At 46.5% G+C, this 16,988-nt stretch overlaps 1 protein-coding gene across 1 annotated transcript in view; it reads right to left on the bottom strand.

Annotated features, from left to right (window-relative positions):
- Positions 1-9,937: 9,937 nt before the first annotated feature.
- Positions 9,938-16,988, bottom strand: part of LOC144932475 (forkhead box protein K2-like) — a 47,727-nt gene continuing 40,676 nt past the window's right edge. Inside the window, exons 7-9 of the mRNA XM_078856587.1 lie at positions 14,370-14,753; positions 12,347-12,697; positions 9,938-10,346 (exon numbers count right to left, since the gene is read on the bottom strand). Coding sequence (XP_078712713.1) covers positions 10,135-10,346; positions 12,347-12,697; positions 14,370-14,753 — 947 coding nt within the window. The 3' untranslated portion in view covers positions 9,938-10,134. The remainder of the gene's footprint in view (positions 10,347-12,346; positions 12,698-14,369; positions 14,754-16,988) is intronic.

Raw genomic sequence — 16,988 nt, 5'->3', positions numbered from 1 at the left:
TACAAAACCCATACTGGTTAGGAGCATTGAATTCAGTATTGTGAAATGTCGTACATCGTGATATCATTCAGCGTTAGAGTCGTGCCAATCGGGATGTCCGCTTCATTGTTTGTGAAGTAGGTGCAACCGGTGACAGTCGAAGCCACGGTGCTTTCTGCCAGCCAGACGTACCGCTCGTATTGAAGCTTCCGATGCGATTACGAGAAAAAGGTATCGATAGCCAGCAACATGCACCATGTCTGATGCGGCAAAGGGAGTTAATGAAAAATTCACTGGCACACCGCCTGATTCAAGTGACCTCCCAAAGACCACAACTGGCATGTGGGCATACAAAAAAAACCTGCGTCAGACCACGACTCCGGCTTTAATGCTGCCCCACGAGGTGCTTGAACTGATAATCCATCTGGCGTTTTTTGCATTAAAACAGATCCACTTCACAAACGTCACATTCTGTCCGAGTTCAACCAAGGTGCAAAGTTGTGGAATGCTCTAGTATCCGTAGGCATGAATATAACGCTTTTGCGTACTCAAAAAAAAAGGACAACCAATATCTGCAAGTGCTTTATAAATCCTCCAACCCACTCCCCCCGTCCCCCTCGCCCCGGCAAATCCTCCCGCCCACTCGCCTTCGCTGCGTACCTCGCTTTGTGACCGCAACATCTGAAAAGTCGCTCGTTAAATCGGAGACCTCCCGTTAAAAACACGTGTTCTGATGATTTTAATGGAAAGTCACGCGTGCGCGCAAACCGATAGCATCTCGCAAGAGTGTAATCTACACAGTATCACGTGAGCAGCAACAGCAGCAGCGGGTCATGCCTAGAGCTAAAAAGCAACGGCATGAATGTAGGGTGCCACAACCGCCTCCACACCGGGTGGCTTGTGCGAACACGTCAGTATTAGGCGTCAAGTGCAAAGCTGTTTCCTTTCGCTTGTATACATGCAGAACACACGGACGGTATTCAACTACTCTTCAGGGACCACAACAACTTGAGATTATTATATTTTTGTTAGTTACTACAGTTCTCATAGTGACATTGCCTCCGTGTTAAATAGCGTCTGTCAATTCGGCACGCAGTCACCCCCTTGAATTATGGCTACAATTTTGGCACGGTAACCTTTTGTTTGTAAAATTCATAGCCGATGCAAGAAAAAAAGAAATAACCCCACATTTTTTTTCACAAAATAAGGCGAGGTTGTTCCCACCGACCCTGCCGCCACCAACCCGCCCCACTCCGTCCGCTATGTACGGCATCCATGCAAGGAAATAAAGGACGTGCGGTTTTCTACAGCCATTTCCAAGATTTCGCAGACGTCATTCAAATTCATGAATCCCGTGACCCCCCCCCAACCGTGACCTCCCGTGACAAAATCGTAGCCTTATTAAAAAAAAAATGGATGAAAATGTACAAACGCCAAAACGTTGGACCTCTTTAACGACTTGCAAATCCAGCGGGGCAATGTCACAAACGTCTGGGAAAATCTATGCCGCCCACCGCACGCCAACTCAAGAGGGGAGGAACACGAGACTGAAAAAGCTGCAACTCGCATTTTTTACAAAACGTCAAGGTGTCCGTTGTCGCGATTCGTCAATATTCGTTCATCACTGCAGCCCAAATCGTCGAAGTGACAGTGCAATTCAATTACGACGACTTGAAATGTAAGTGAAGCCCAAACCCGACACTCAAAAGATTCTTTCTCCTTCAGGAAAGGAGTCGAATGCACTATGCTAACTTCGGCATACGCGTAAGTACTGTACTCGGCATGTGTGCACGTATTTATTAAATACAAATTCATTCATATACAGAGAACCATGTAAAAGTACACAATTGTATATATAGTGTTTGTATACACATACAGACTGTATTTCTGTGTGCATACTTAAAAAATGAAATTACATTGGCCATTACATGATCATTAGGAGGCCTCTCTCTAGGCGACAAAAAAAACTAACTGAAGGTAACGTCATCCAAAGTAAATCCATGCGTAACGCTGGATGAGTGCAGATCAATGAGCCCATCGCTGACACCGAGAGACGAGAAGTGACCGAGTTACTCGGCGGGACTTGCATGCCCCTTTTTCCACTGGCACATCTGAGCCAAGCCAGCATGGGGCCCTCACGGTACTGGTCTGTTTTCCCACTGGCTATTTGCGAGCCAGAGCCAGAACCAAGCCGTGACAACTGGCCTTACAAGTCAGGGGTCGTGCCGGGCCAGGGGTCAATCGTTGAACATTAATGAACCCGACGCAACCTACGTTCGTTGCACGCGACATCAAGCACCACGGCTGCACGGGGGCTGTGCCGAGTCAGATCAGCATGGCTCAGTTGTAGAGTGAAAATGAGGTGTTGCCCAATTCAAAGCAATGAACCAGCAGTGCTGAGATCTTGGGTTTGAATCCTGGGTTCAGCCACCTGTGACTAGAACCAAGTGCTCAAGTTCTGCGAGTTGATGGTCTCAGAATGAGTCACCAATGACTGCACAATAATTACGCTTATTACATTTGGTTTGTTTTCGTTACTTAATTTGGTACATTTCACCTCCGAGAACTATTTTGGTTTTATTTATGTGAAAGACGCTCTTTGCAGGGTATCCTATTTTTGAAAAAGAGGACAATTTAGGCGACCTCAGAAGTAGGGCCCTCGATCTCTGGCACGACGCTACACTGCTTGCTCGTAAAGTTGCCTTGGCGCAATGGTGACAACAAAATTAAACACGATCGTGGGTCACAAATAAATAAAACGCACAATAAATGATGGCAGCCTCCAAGCGTCATCACTGCACCACGCCTCACACCAAACTCCCGATCATTACCCACAGTGTAGATCAATACATGGTGAAGGTGGAGGGAAACTAAACCATTTTAAAAATCAAAAATGCAACTATTCACTCAAGAAAATCTCACAGCCTCTGGACAATTTTTTTTCAGGAAGTTCCTGCACTGAGATGGTTGGACAATGACATTAATGAATGTCTCCTTGTCGGAGGAAAAGTGTCCAGAGAAAACCCACCACGCTATATGGGGTGGGGGGGGTTGGTAAGTCTCAGCACTGCCATCTCCTGGCCATCTTACGGCCCCCATCGCCCACAAAGATCATTCCCTTTCCTTGAAGCTTGATCGATGTAATCAAGAATAACCGAAGTCATTTGAGTTGCACGCACACGCTTCATTTGCACCATCAGCCATTGTCTATCCACTTCTGAATGAAGGCCTCACCACAACGCCGTCACCCATCTCTCATGGCTCTGTGACACAATCCGTGCTACAACCCATCTCACTCATGCACATGACTGTATCTCATGCCACCGTCTCTAAATGGTCATCCGCTCGGACACAATCGCTCTTTTGACTGCCATTCCATCACCAGTTTCTTCCAATCATCCTTCATTCTGGTGATGTGTGCTGCCCAAGCAGACTTTTTCTCAACAGTCACACTATGGACATCTCTCATTTGCGTTTGTTACACGATCCCGCCCCCTTTGTGTTATTCCCAGCTGATCATTGAACTAAAAGGGACATGCACGAAGGACCAGGATTTCACTTAAATGGTGCAGTTATTAACAAAATAAAGTTTAAAAAAAAACCAAAAATGTAATAATACCCTAATCTGGCAGATGCTTGTGGAATGCGGTATTTATTTAAATGTGCCCTTTTTGAACGTAAAAATCTTACGCCGTGCCAGTCTTCAGAGAAACCACGAAGGGACACTAGGCAGGTTTTTGATATAAACAGAGGTGGTGCAATGCATGTTAGGCCATACCAAAATCTGCCGCCGAGCTTTCATTAGCCCGACAGATTACTCGTGGGAAGCACCGTTGACATTCCACGGCGAGCACCGCCCCAAGCATGCGAAACTCCATTCACGGCGCGAGACCCTTTTCCAGGAAGGGTCTCGCCAAGTTGCTTGCGGTAGGGGGGGCGACGATTGCCACGTTTTTCCCAAATTGACGAATTTGCGAAGTAATTGTTTAAACCTTGCAGATTTTGAGCCACGAAACCGGCGCACAATGGCGCAACTCTTACTTAAATGACACCACAGGATGTTAACCATCCACTGCGAAACAGGCGGCGCGCGGAGTATTTCACGGTTAAAACACCCTCGCTACCAACTAGGGCAGCATTCTGGATTCAAACTGCAAACCTCTGCAACAAGCATCGGATGCCCTATGACTGGGCCACGTCAGTTATAGCGAACGAGAGTGGCTAAGCAGTGCTTAGCTGAATCGGCTGATTAAAATATATTTTTGGGGGATGGGGGTTAATTGCCATCATTTATACGAACTGCACGTGCAAAACGTTCAAATGACATTTTGTCCATTCAAACTGGTGGAGTGGTGCTGGAGGAGTTCTCCAGACATACAAACATAATACAAATTAGCTGCTTATTGTGAAGATGTGGCTACAATAATAGGTATGTATTCGGCATGGAAAGCATTCCCCTCCACTTGGCGATTGTATCGATTGTCAGGACAAAGGATCACGATTCAATGATGCAATCTACAAAAAAATATAATATTGCATTGTACGGTAGCACCTCTAGTGCAGTGTTCTTCACCATTTGTCAGAGGGGGCCCAGTTTCGCCGATAAGACATCATCAGTGTGAGGGCCACCACACATTTTCAACCGTTGGGGTTTGACAGCACGATGATGGGGGTTGCTTTCACATCTGCGTATTGTCGGGGGCCATGCTAAAGGCCATCAGGGGCCCGCGGACCTTACGATGAAGATCACCGCTCTAAGTGCCTGCAAGCAGGATGTAAACGTCGATAACTACAGCACATGATTTGACACGTGTAACGCGAGCTTGACGGTCGATATTAAATAGATGATTTGATGCATCGATGCACCAGATCCAGGGTGGAGATTTGTCTCTTGTGGTGATCTGGCGGCCACGAGTAGATGCAGCGGTCACAATAACTCGTTACAAGGTATACGGAAAGAAAATTAATCCATTCTACATGCATGATTCTATCATTGTATCATGAAGCTGGTGAACCCCTGCGTTCTCACAACCTGCGTTATCACAACCTGCGTTATCACAACCTTAGTAACCCGAGACTACTTAACATTCAACGGACGTCCCTCCCAAAGAAGTCCCATCACCCATTCGGGGAAAACATGAGGACCGTAATTTTAACACTTAGAAAGTCAGGAACATGGCAAAGCAACGCTACGTATGGTCAGTTCCAGTGAACACCAACAGCCTTACCCGACTGCACAAACACCGAGTAAGCATTGTGGCTAGCTTGAGTGTGGCGTTTAGTTTGAAGCCAGACATGTTTAATCACTTTGAAGAAAAAACGGGGCTTTCATCACCTGGTTTAAACCCGACTTTCATAGGCAGCCGTCGATAAGCTCAAATCCCTTCATTATAGAACGGCGCGTTGTCAATGGCCACCATCAGAAAGCAAAAGTGGGGCTTTAGTCGCCAAACCATGAGCCTGCGTTTCATTAGGTGGCCGTTGACATGCTCCCAATTAGTCACTGCAGAAAGCTGTTGACCATCACTGGAAATCAAATAAAAACAACTTGGCTTGAGCCACTTAAGGTTTAGCCCGTTTATTTTAGGGCGGCCGCCCGCTATACAGTGACGAATTGGTGAGCGTGCAGACGCCCCGCCGTACAGAATTGTGCCCAATTTTTCTCACCAGTATTTTTCTTTACTTTTGTACACGGCAAGTTATTATTACACGGTAATGTGGCAAGGTGGCGCTGCGATTAGAATGCAGCACTCGCAAGCAAACGTTTAAAAACGTACATTACGTTTGCAGTAAGTCAACACAATGATTGTTCTAGGGATACACTGTCCTCTGGCATAGGAACGTACAACTTCCACTGTGACTCCGTGTTCACCAGCAGAGATGAGCGCCAACCAAATGCTTGTTTGAGTAAGGAGAGTACTTTGACTTTACTCACGACACGAGTAAATCGATGCCAATGAACCGATATAAATACAGCCTTCATTGTATTATCAACTACAGACGCACCCGCTTTACACAACCATAAAATAATCGTGCAACAAGAGCGTGCACCCCCAAACATTACGTAAACGTTTCGAACGTTAACAAATTTGAGCCGCTATTCTGTTGCGTAAAAGAAAAAATATATACAAGGTCATTTTTTTTAAAGGTAAAACTAAGGCGTGGTTGCTGCAAGTAACCGTTACACGTTAATACCATCAAGGTAAATAGATGACCATGTCACGTGTGATCCTGGCAATGTCGGTACTGGATTGGATTCAGACCTCAGTGTAATGTTACTCATGTTACGCAGTCTTGGTGCATACTCATGTTACGCAGTCTTCAGTGCATGCAAAAACGAGAGCATTTCAAGGTGCCTTCAAGGAAACCATATCATTCGCAGCATGTAAAACGAAAGTGTAATAGATATTAACCTACAATAATCCACCGTGGCTCAAGGTGTACGTTGCCTCTTTCAGTGAAGACATTTAACGATTTTTTTTTTTTACTTAAACATGGTACCGAAAGAGAAACGCACACGGGGAAAAAGTGAACGGAGAAACAAATGAACTTAAGCGAGCGTTTTCACCACAGGCAATGGAAGGCCAAACGTTTTCAGTATAATCTTGGCTATTTCACGTGGAAAATCTAATTAATGATGGCACATCCAAATTATGTCAGATACCAGAAGCTAAGCAGGGTTTGAGCTTGAATTGTCTGGATGGGTGACCACCACACACAAACAGGTTGTCATAGGCCTTAGTGGGCAGTAGAGGGCAGTGCAGCACGCTGGTGAACTCAGGAGGTGGTCAAATATCTCTCAGGACCTGCACAGGTATGGGGTGGCCCTTCTTCAGCAGTGGACTGACCAAAAGGCTGTACACAAGTAGAATGAATGACCCATTAAATTCTACATTATGATGAAACCTTGTGCCACACGGGGACCGCTGCCAGCTAGGGTGCACTTGGCTCGGCTGCAAGCACGGGCATTGGGATGGTCGAGAGGTGATGATATCAGGGGCTTTGAGATGCAGAGGCCCTTAAGTGCCCTACGGATGCAAATCCTTATCCCTACTCGCCAGCTACAGTTTAAAGGCAAGAATTACGGGAGCAGGTGCGACCGCTGTGATGGTGTAACACACCGCCGAGACAAACCGATCATAATTCCTGTTCCATGCCAGCTCGCAGTGCCAAAGCAACGGCCTTGACGTGCGTAGCGTTCGAAAGCATCCGATGAATTTGTTCTCTCGTCCCCCCAAGTGGCGAGAAATTAAAGAAGGTGCGAATTAGGTTAGTGCGATGAGGGACATGCTTCCTGGAAACTGATCCACATTGTTGAAGGAACAAAAGAAGACAATCTTATCGCATTCAACCTTGTGAACATCCGGCCTGGTGGTGCTGTAGTGAGAGGGTTTTTACTTGCAATGGGACGGTCGCGAGTTCAACTTGGCCCATTATTGTTCTGCCGGGGTCAGGAAAATTAATGACAAGCAGGTGCCAGGAAACACAATCCACATGATCCTTGAGTGGATTGTTCACACATCCCCCCCCCGCCCCTATTGTTGAATGAAACTGAATGTAACACTGCATGGAACGAACCTGGAAAAGGTTCTCGCTGAGGATGGATTCAATTCAAAAACGTATTTTCAGCCAAGAGGAATTACATTTTGGGTTATCCAATGCCGGGCAATGGGACCCCGTGGCTCTCATGGGCTCCCACGCCCAGCCACTTACACTTATTGTTCCCAGGACAATGATTGAAAGTGGGGTGAATGTAGGCATCCCGTGAAGTGCAGGCTGCAATCGCTGCAATGTTGTTTTCCACTTGTAAAAAAATATATGAAATCCCCCATTGTTTTTCATATTGTGCTAACGGCATCACGGCATGTGATTTGAACCGCTCCCACTTTCCCGCATCGCATTCCAGCAGAACCAATGTAGTTTTTGTTATCAGTCGCATTCCAGCAGATTAAGTGCAAAACTAAATTGAATACGATCATTTTTTTAGTGCAGTCATTGGTGAGCAGACCTAGACCATCAAACCACTGCACTTGAAAACCCGGTTGACTCGCAGCTAAAATCTGGATTTGAAACCAGGATCTCAGCAGTGCCAGCTCAGCGCTCCGTGCTCCGAGCCACCACCTGGCCACCTCCTGCACTGCTACTTTCCCAACGAACATTCCGGGGACGTGTACGATGGCCCTTCGCATCAGCGCACTGCTTTCGAGTGCTCGCAAGACGGCTCGGGGCGAAGTCAATAAAGAAGGGTGGGGGGGGGGGCAGTTGGTTCCGAATAACTTCTCCCCCAAGGAGGCGACAGGACCCTGAATACTGACACACACTGCCTTACGTGGAATTCACAATTTGGACTTTGCTCTATCGCAGGGATGGGGGAAGCCCTTAACTTACAGAGGGCCGGACAGGACTTTCAAATACCTTTGGCAGGCAACCACAGATTAACACGCACCTTATCATTAACCAACAAACACAAAAGCAGACGTGGGCATCAACCGAGAATAGATAGGCCCTTGAATTGACAGTAGTGACCAAGCATGCTAGTATTGTAAAACAGAATTACCTGGTCAAAAAATATTTCTCGGGTACCCGATTAGTGCAGCTAGGATGCTTACAATGATGAATAAATATCATTTGGCGGGCCATTGCAAAGTGGCAAGCCTCTTGGCCATGGGCCACATGAAATTAAATGTAAGGTAGGTTCCTCGCCGCAGTGTGCATCTGATAAAAAGTCGGGCAGCGCACACATTCTTTGCGTCCAAAGTAGGGAGGCCGCTACCCAGTGTTCAGCTCCGGAAGCAGGGTGGGCCGCACAAGGCGACACCCACCCCAGAGTGTACTCGCCCACCCTCGGACGACAACGACCACGTACTAAAAGACGGGCGCACATGCAAAAGAACAACAGCTTTTTACGACACGCACACAAAAAACGTTCAGAAAGCTCGGCAAGTAATAGGTGATAGCCATTGTAATCTACAGGATTTCCTTTTTTGTTAAATAACAAACGCAAAGCAACAGGCCTACCAGCGACTGCCTGGTCAGTGAAATTCTGCACACCGCCAAAAGAACTGCATGGAAATGATAAAAATGCTCTCTGCAACTAAAGTGTGCACAATACTGCATCGCCTAGGTCGCTCATGTCCCTAACTCCAGAGTCTCTCTGCCTCTGCGATGTGTTTTAAGGGACCAAGAGCATTTCAGGTGTAGAAAAAAAGATCGGTAACAGTACAAAAAAAATGGCAAGAGCTCATCAAGCTACAAGGCTGATGATGCCATTGCCTCCTTGCTTCTGTCAGATATCTCAACTGTTGCAGTCAACAGAGCCAAAAGTTATGACTACTATTTGTTAATATTTTATTGATATAAAAAATACAACTACCAAATAACTAACAGTAACACAAATCGTATGATATACTACCATCCTAATCTGCTGCCACTTCAATAGGATTTTTTTATAATAATAAATAAATATGAAACTCAAGAGTGCGAGAGTCGGTAAACACGAGGACAAGACACACTGCAGCGTTGTCAAGTCGAATGGGCCGACTTGAAATAGCTCTTCTCGCGATTGCAGACACTGAAATGTTGCATTGACCCCCCACCCCGGCCAAAAAACTACATACTTACTGTTTTGTTACGAAAAAAAACTAAAAAACACGATGCGGAATACTGTAACACGTATGCACATCACTGTGTTAAAAATCACAATGCGTAATTTGCCAATTGTTACAAACCAAATTGTTCCGACGCTAAAGCTGACAAAATTTTCTGCTGTTGGGCAACGATAATCACATTTCCTCAGTTACAATTGAGTTCTGAACTTTTGATTTGAGAGTTGCAAACATACATGTGCAAGGCCAGTCAATTAATGAGAAAAATAGTTTTTTTTTTTTCACCAACACACTTGTCGTATTTCTGTTTATTTCACACTTTATAGAGTGCCCTGCCATGACATTTATTTCCAAAAATAGGATATATATATTTTTTGGCACCGAAGCACGTTAAAAGTGGCAAAAATACACAAGTGGTATATGCACCGGTGACTAAGTCTCACACGCGCGCGGGGGAAGGCGGGGGGGGAAGGCAGACGCCCTAACTCAGGGGGTACGCAACCCTCACCACCGCCGCCGCTGACGACGGTAGGGGCCATGCCCCCCCACCTCAGTTTTTGGAGTTTTGCTCGACAACGTGAGTACTCTTCTCGGCTTGAGGGGGGAGCGGTTCGCTCCCATTTCCGACGCCCTCGGATTTCGCACGTTTCCTTTCGGGCTCCGAGTCGGCCAGAAGGCCCACGCCGTGAGAATTCGTGGCGGCGGCGGCGCGCTTGGACGCCAGCAGTGACGGAGGTTTGACCTCGGGCCGCCGCTCGCCGCCTGCAGACAAACGACATCGCGCCGGCGTAGAGCCAGCCAGACCAAGCGTCAAGAGTAAAGAATGTGCTGCCTCCTGACAAAACCCCACCACTTGGTGCTTCCCTTTAAAGGGAAATGGATTCAGCGTGTGTGTCGTCTCCTCACCCCCCCTCACACACCCCACCTAGCCCCCGTGTGCCGATCGCGTGTGGGCAGGGCTTAATTCTCACCGAATGTTTTCTAGAATGCTGGTTTGACTTCGACTTGGGGCATGGGTCTAAAAAAATATTTAAACATTTTTATTTTATTCTACCAGGTAAGGCCCACTGAGCTATTTCGCTCTTTTTCAGAAGCGACCTGGCTATCACAAATGATAGCTCAACGAAGTGGCTTATCACGTGGGAATTTCTAGCAGCCAAATACTCTAAATGCATGTTGATTCTAAATGTGGAGGGAAAAACTGGAGGACCCGGAGAAAAAAACCACGCAACCACGGGGAGAACACGCAATCTCCAAATATACTGGCATCAGGATCGTCCTGTATACCAGGCGAGGCAGTTAACATCTCGCCACCGAGAGGGACACTGGCTGCGCTCTACTGAATGTGGAAATATTTATCCGACGTCTTGACCATAGACAGACCCGCCTGAAATGTTGGTTGTTTGGCAAGGTAAAGAATGCATTTATCATGTACCCCCAACAGAGGGGGCTGCAATCCCAAAAATAATGCTGCTTGCAAAGTGCAATGTTTGTTGATGTTCTTTTGTGCGGCATGCAGTTTGTCAGGCTTCTGCCACATTGTCACAACATTGTGTATTGAAATTTCGCGTGAAACTGGTCACTATACGAATCTAATTAGCACGTAAAGAAGACTCCAGAAATGCTAAATATTACAAAAGCATCCTTTCAGCACATTGTAAGTACTGAAGAACCCATGGTGCTTGTGTAATGTTCTTGCTAGACAAACCCAGTAGCATTTGTCAGTCGCACACTGTTGATGAAACTCAAGATTCGTTAAAACTGATCCACAACTTGCCAATGGAAAACAATTGCTGATGAAAACATTGGTTCAGAAGACCTAGTTGTCAAATTGTTATTTTATTTGAGCAATGAAAAAATACACTTATATTTATTGTATGCACAATCTGTCGCAACGGTGCAGAATATTGGTTAAAAAATTATAGAGATGTAGAATTTGCATTTATATGGAATTCAAATACAGCTGTATCTCTATAAATACAAGTGTGATGATTCCCTTAGGCTCTAGCAAAAATAAAACCACGTAGAGAAACATTATGTTTTTCATGTCCACAAAAACAAATATCATCTCCTAGCGGGTAAAAATATTTTAAGGCCTAAATCTGGTTTCAACGCTTGTTGCGATTAGCATTCAGTGTGTGCACGGAACCAGCTATATAGCTAAGAGTATGGGCATATTAAATTCCACTGAACAAAATCAACTAATTACCAATGTAAGCAATAGGATACATATCATAGAGATATAATGTAGCATGTTAAACCAGGCAAGTAATTATCATGTCCATGATTAAATCTTTGCACACAGCAATAAGAATCACGTTCACACACAATGTGCCGTTGGACTTGTCGCACGCCCTAATGGAATTGTTTTATAAGCTGCATCATCTTGCAGAGAAAAATACAAATTATTTACAATTAACGTACTGTGTGATTAAGGTGTGAAGAACTTGTATTTGTTTAATGAGAAGTGAATAAATGTTTTCACTTAATTATTCTATTCACTCACTATTCGTACGCACAAAATTATCTGTCAGGAGAATGTAAATGCAGCATAACAGGCTTAATGTTTCCTAGCTGAGTGGAGAGCTCATTATGTTTATCCAGACTTGCATTGCATATGCATAAACATCGGAGAGAGCCCCCCCTCTTGTATTTGGTCTACTCTTCCACGCTTGTCAGAGGCCTTCGAAGCGTTGGGAGCACCACAACTTTAGCCAACACTGGTCCTGCCGATCAACTTACAAATAAGACAATTACTATACCGTGATTTTGCTGAAACTGGGAGATGGATGCGGCATGGGACCCATTGTGGTGGACGCTGCTGCTGCTGCCTGGGCCCTGCTGCTGCTGCTGTTGGCTGTGAGGTGTCTGCGTCACCACAGCCACTCCCTGCGACACCGGCACGGCCACACGGCCGCCAGCATCGCTGCTCCCCGCATCATGCGCACACCCCACGCCGCCCAGCGAGCCGACCATAGGCCCCTGCAACAGGGCATTCTGGGAAGGCTGCACGACTGCCACCACTTGCCCCGCGGGATTGTGGGAAGGCGGTACAACTTGAATAACGCCCCCATGGGGGGCGATCGCCACGAACGGCTTTGATTCCGTCTCATCTGCAAAGAGAGAAAGTGAGAGGAACCGTGATGACCCCGCTCGATGAAGCAGAGCTGGACGCACATGAATTAAAGCATGTGGGTCCCCAAATGGCACAACTTTGCAAAACACCAAGGTACCTCTGCTGGGAGTTCACCAATTGATCTCCGTTCGTATACAATTTGTCGCATGCCACAAAGTGGCCAGTTATTGCTAAACACATTCGACGCGATTCAAATTGCACTTGCATGTAAATGAGTCGCCCCGCAGGACGAAGAGATCGACGATTGAAATTGATCAGTGTTTTCTGTCGAAAGTACTTGAGCAATCATCAGGCGCGCGAAGCACATGAATGGCAATTTACATTCGAACGGAGTTAAACTCCGACAGCCGACGGAGGGTCGCAAGAGGTGGATCAACAGTTTTTTATTTATTTAATTTCCGTGGCTTGATTTAATTTCGACGATGTCTTTCTTTTAGACATTGTGACATAAGTGAAATTGGATGAGCGTACCCTTTTAGACAAGTTACATGAATTTGGTAGGAAAATAAGAATACAGGCATAAAATAAACTCATTGACTTTTGAGTTGCGATTGCAGTGCGCACCGATGTATCCCGATGACTGCGACGACCCTTTGTCAACTGCAGCAATGCCATAGGCAAAGGGCAGAACATTATCACGACACACACACATTTTTATTCCCGAAAATATAAAATACAAATTGCAATATCCTTGGGTCTTTCGGTAAAGTCACGTAGATAGGTTAAAATAATTTTTTTTTGTTATTTTCTTTGAAAGCTGCAAGTCAACAAATTGCAATGTCGCAGATTGAGACTCACGGAGTCTTGCTCGCTTGGGAGGAGAACGCATGTGGAAATTATAATTATTGGTGTGCAATTAAAACATTCATAATGAAGGTTTTTGGTCGCGAAAGTCTACGTGTTAAACTAATTAAAACATTACATAAGCCGAAACAACTGGGGCGGCACTTGGTACGCTCTGCCCACTGCCTGCACGTGACCCGAGGCGCCGATTTTGGATCAGCACCCTCCTGCCGAGATCACGCCACATTGGCGGCGCAGAAAACTGGGTCAGAGCCCAACGGAGGGCCGTTTCGCCTGTCCCACTTTGGTTATTGTTTGGTTGACTGGATACCGCTTTTCTGCTCTCCACACACGGAGGACATAACCGCTCAGCTGGCCTACTTTATCATCCGAGTAAATATCCATGACGATATGTCCGGACGCGGCTCATCGCCAGCAATAATTACATCCTGCGTGACATTTAGCGCTGTTCATGCTTTCCACGCAATGTTTTGAAAAGAATACTGCACCCCTTTTGCTCTACCTCCGGAAAATCTAAATTCCAATACACACCTCGTAAGGAGGTCACCCGAACAGTGCGATAAGTTGCGAGCAATTAATCAAGTGACGTGTCATTTTAAAATAGGCAGGCAAATCGTGAGACAATCTGGTGGCAGACAATAAAACACACACACGTGCACCGATTAACTACGGATGTGTTAGAAAGGAACACGTCACAAGTATCACTGTAATCAAATTACCAAAAGGAATTTGCGGGTAATTCCATATTATTACTACACTATCAGTGTACACTATCAGTGTAGAAATAATGTACGGTACTTCTAAACATCCTAGAGCAACCGTCCCAACAGAGTCAACGCTCTCACCTTTCCTATCTCCATCCTCGTCCCCTTGCGAAGCCTTGGGAATGCACCCGTTGGTCACACCGGGATAGGTGCACACGAAATTTGTGGAGACCTGGCTGGCAGGCGTCATTACCTGCAGCATGGAATTCTGGGAGACGGTTACCGCTGTGGTGAGCAGCACGGAGTTTTGGGAAATGTGCAGAAGAGGCTTCTGGGAATGTGCGGAGTGGAGCGACATGACTTGGAGAACGGAATTCTTGGCGGATTGTAATGAGGGTGATGCTGCATGCCGCACGGAATGCTGGGAGCTGGGTGCCGGCGTGGCTAATGCGTAGCTGACGGGTTTGCTGACGACCGGCGGCAGCTGATGATGAACCACCAGAGGCGGGCTGGACACGGGGGATCCTGAAAAGCAAAGGCACCCGCAAAGTAATGCTGATAAAACTGTACATAGGTGGTCATCATTATCATCATCGGCAGCAGCTATAATCAATTGACTACTGGACTGATCTTGGCTGCTGTGATGAAGGCCTCCCCTCCTCCCCCCCCAAGCTGGCGCCATCACTCACGATTCTGCAATGTAACAATGGGCCAAGCGCCTACACAAAAGCCGATTTCATCAACGCTCCATCTCCATCGTCGACAATGGTGGTGGTGCACACCAGTAATCCAGCGCTTTCAAGAGGCCACAATGGTGTATAGCAGCCCAATCTGCTGGGCTGGGAGAACGTGGTATAGATTCGTGACCCATATGTGTGGACTTATGAATGATATTTTTCATTGTGTGTGTGTCGGTTTTCTCCGGGCGAGTATGTATAGTGAACTTCTTTCACACCGTACGCAGCCCACCGTGCGAAACGGAGGTGCGTTAACCAACATGTTGGTCATTCGGCAGAACGTTCTTTTACAAAACATATTGAATGTTTGTTCAGAGCGTTCTTTACAAAAACAAAACGAATAACCTAACGCCCTAAAGCAGGGCTTCTCCTGCCGGCAGGTAAAGCAGTCTTGGGGGACTCCTTAAAGCATTCCTGGATAAAGGACTTCATTACAATAATTATGAATTGACTATGGTACGTGGTGTTCTAAATCGTCTTTTGACAAATGTAAACAAGGAAAAATTATTTGACACGTAGTTCTTTCGCGACCAATGTTATTCATGATAGAGGTTTTTTGGGTAAGATCGCTTCGCAGCAATTGGCTGTTGGGTGGTGGCGGGTTAACAACAGATTGGTACTTAAGCGATGTAACCCACAAAGACCTTTCTTATAAAGGCAAAAGAAAAGAGCCACACATTTGTAGCCCATCAATTGGACTATGAGCTGGGGCACACAAGCCTTGACTTTAATAAATATCTTTTCAACGAAAGGGGATTGCAGTTTTCACCAGCGTGATTGAATTTATTTAAATGTACATTGGTGCGGCACCTGGACTTGCCATCAGGAACGCTCGTATTCCCAGCAGCCTCTCTCTTGTGCTGAGCACGTGATTTGGTTAACAGTTTCTGCCGTATAAAACATCACCTCCAAAAAGCAGCCATCACTGGTTCGTACTGTGAGCGGCTTGGGTAATAATGAGTTTTCTAACACACCAAGATAAAGATCCCCCGTATAACCTTTAACAGACTATAAGGGGCACGTGCTGTGAGCAAGCACCTATGAAGGTCGAAACGGTAAGCGAGGGCGTGGGTGGCCAGCACCACCCCTGGCTGCCTTTGTCTCCCTAGTAGTGATGCTTACAAGCTGCACGAGGTACTCATGAGGCCGAGTCGACCTAGGGGATGCCCAAAACCGGTTCAGATAATAGTCACTGATGTTGGCCATGAGTGGGAATCTAACTCAGAACGCCGGGTTTGTAGTGGCATGCTAGCCGCTAAATTGCCGCTCCCCACTAACACACACACACCTACGCTATGGCTCATGTACCATTCTGCCTAAGGGGACATTTAATTACATACCATCGCACTGGGGGGCTCTGCTCCCGTAACACCGCACTCTGGAAGCTACACACGTATGCGGTATTGACAGCATCTCATTAGCGATAATGTAGGCGCATTTGAATGGCTTAGCGGGAGTGAGAGAGATGCTCACCCTCTCATTATCACCCAGACCGAACACAATTCACACTGGACCAGATGTCGCAAACGGGTTTTGATTCCTTGCTCGTACCCGGCCGCACCAGGGTCGCAAATGGGTACCCGTACCTGGCCGGGTACGGGTAGCCGGGTATCGGGTAGGGTACAGGTACCCGTTCCCTACCCGTACCCTACCCGAAATGAGTGACAAACGGTTACTCACCAGTGACTCACGTCCTACCCGTACCCGGCCCCACCAGGGTCGCAAACGGGTACCCGTACCTGGCCGGGTACGGGTAGCCGGGTATCAGGTAGGGTACGGGTATCGGGTACCCGGTTGTGACCTCTGCACTGGACTGGTGGTCAGTGTGTGCTTTTGTTTGTCTGCCAGACTCGCTGCATCAGTACCCCCCCCCCCGCACTGCTGTGTCTGGCTGTTTGTATAACCAGAAACGTGGTCTAAAAACTGCTTGTTAATGGCTCATAAGCAACAATCGAAGGGTTTAGTTGTAGCGCCACATCATCATCATCATCGTTGTCATTCTTCATCAACCCAATTCAATCCA

Source organism: Lampetra fluviatilis, chromosome 5, assembly GCF_964198595.1.
Source record: "Lampetra fluviatilis chromosome 5, kcLamFluv1.1, whole genome shotgun sequence".
NCBI classification, from domain to species: domain Eukaryota; kingdom Metazoa; phylum Chordata; class Hyperoartia; order Petromyzontiformes; family Petromyzontidae; genus Lampetra; species Lampetra fluviatilis.
This window is presented reverse-complemented; position numbering and strand designations above follow the sequence as displayed.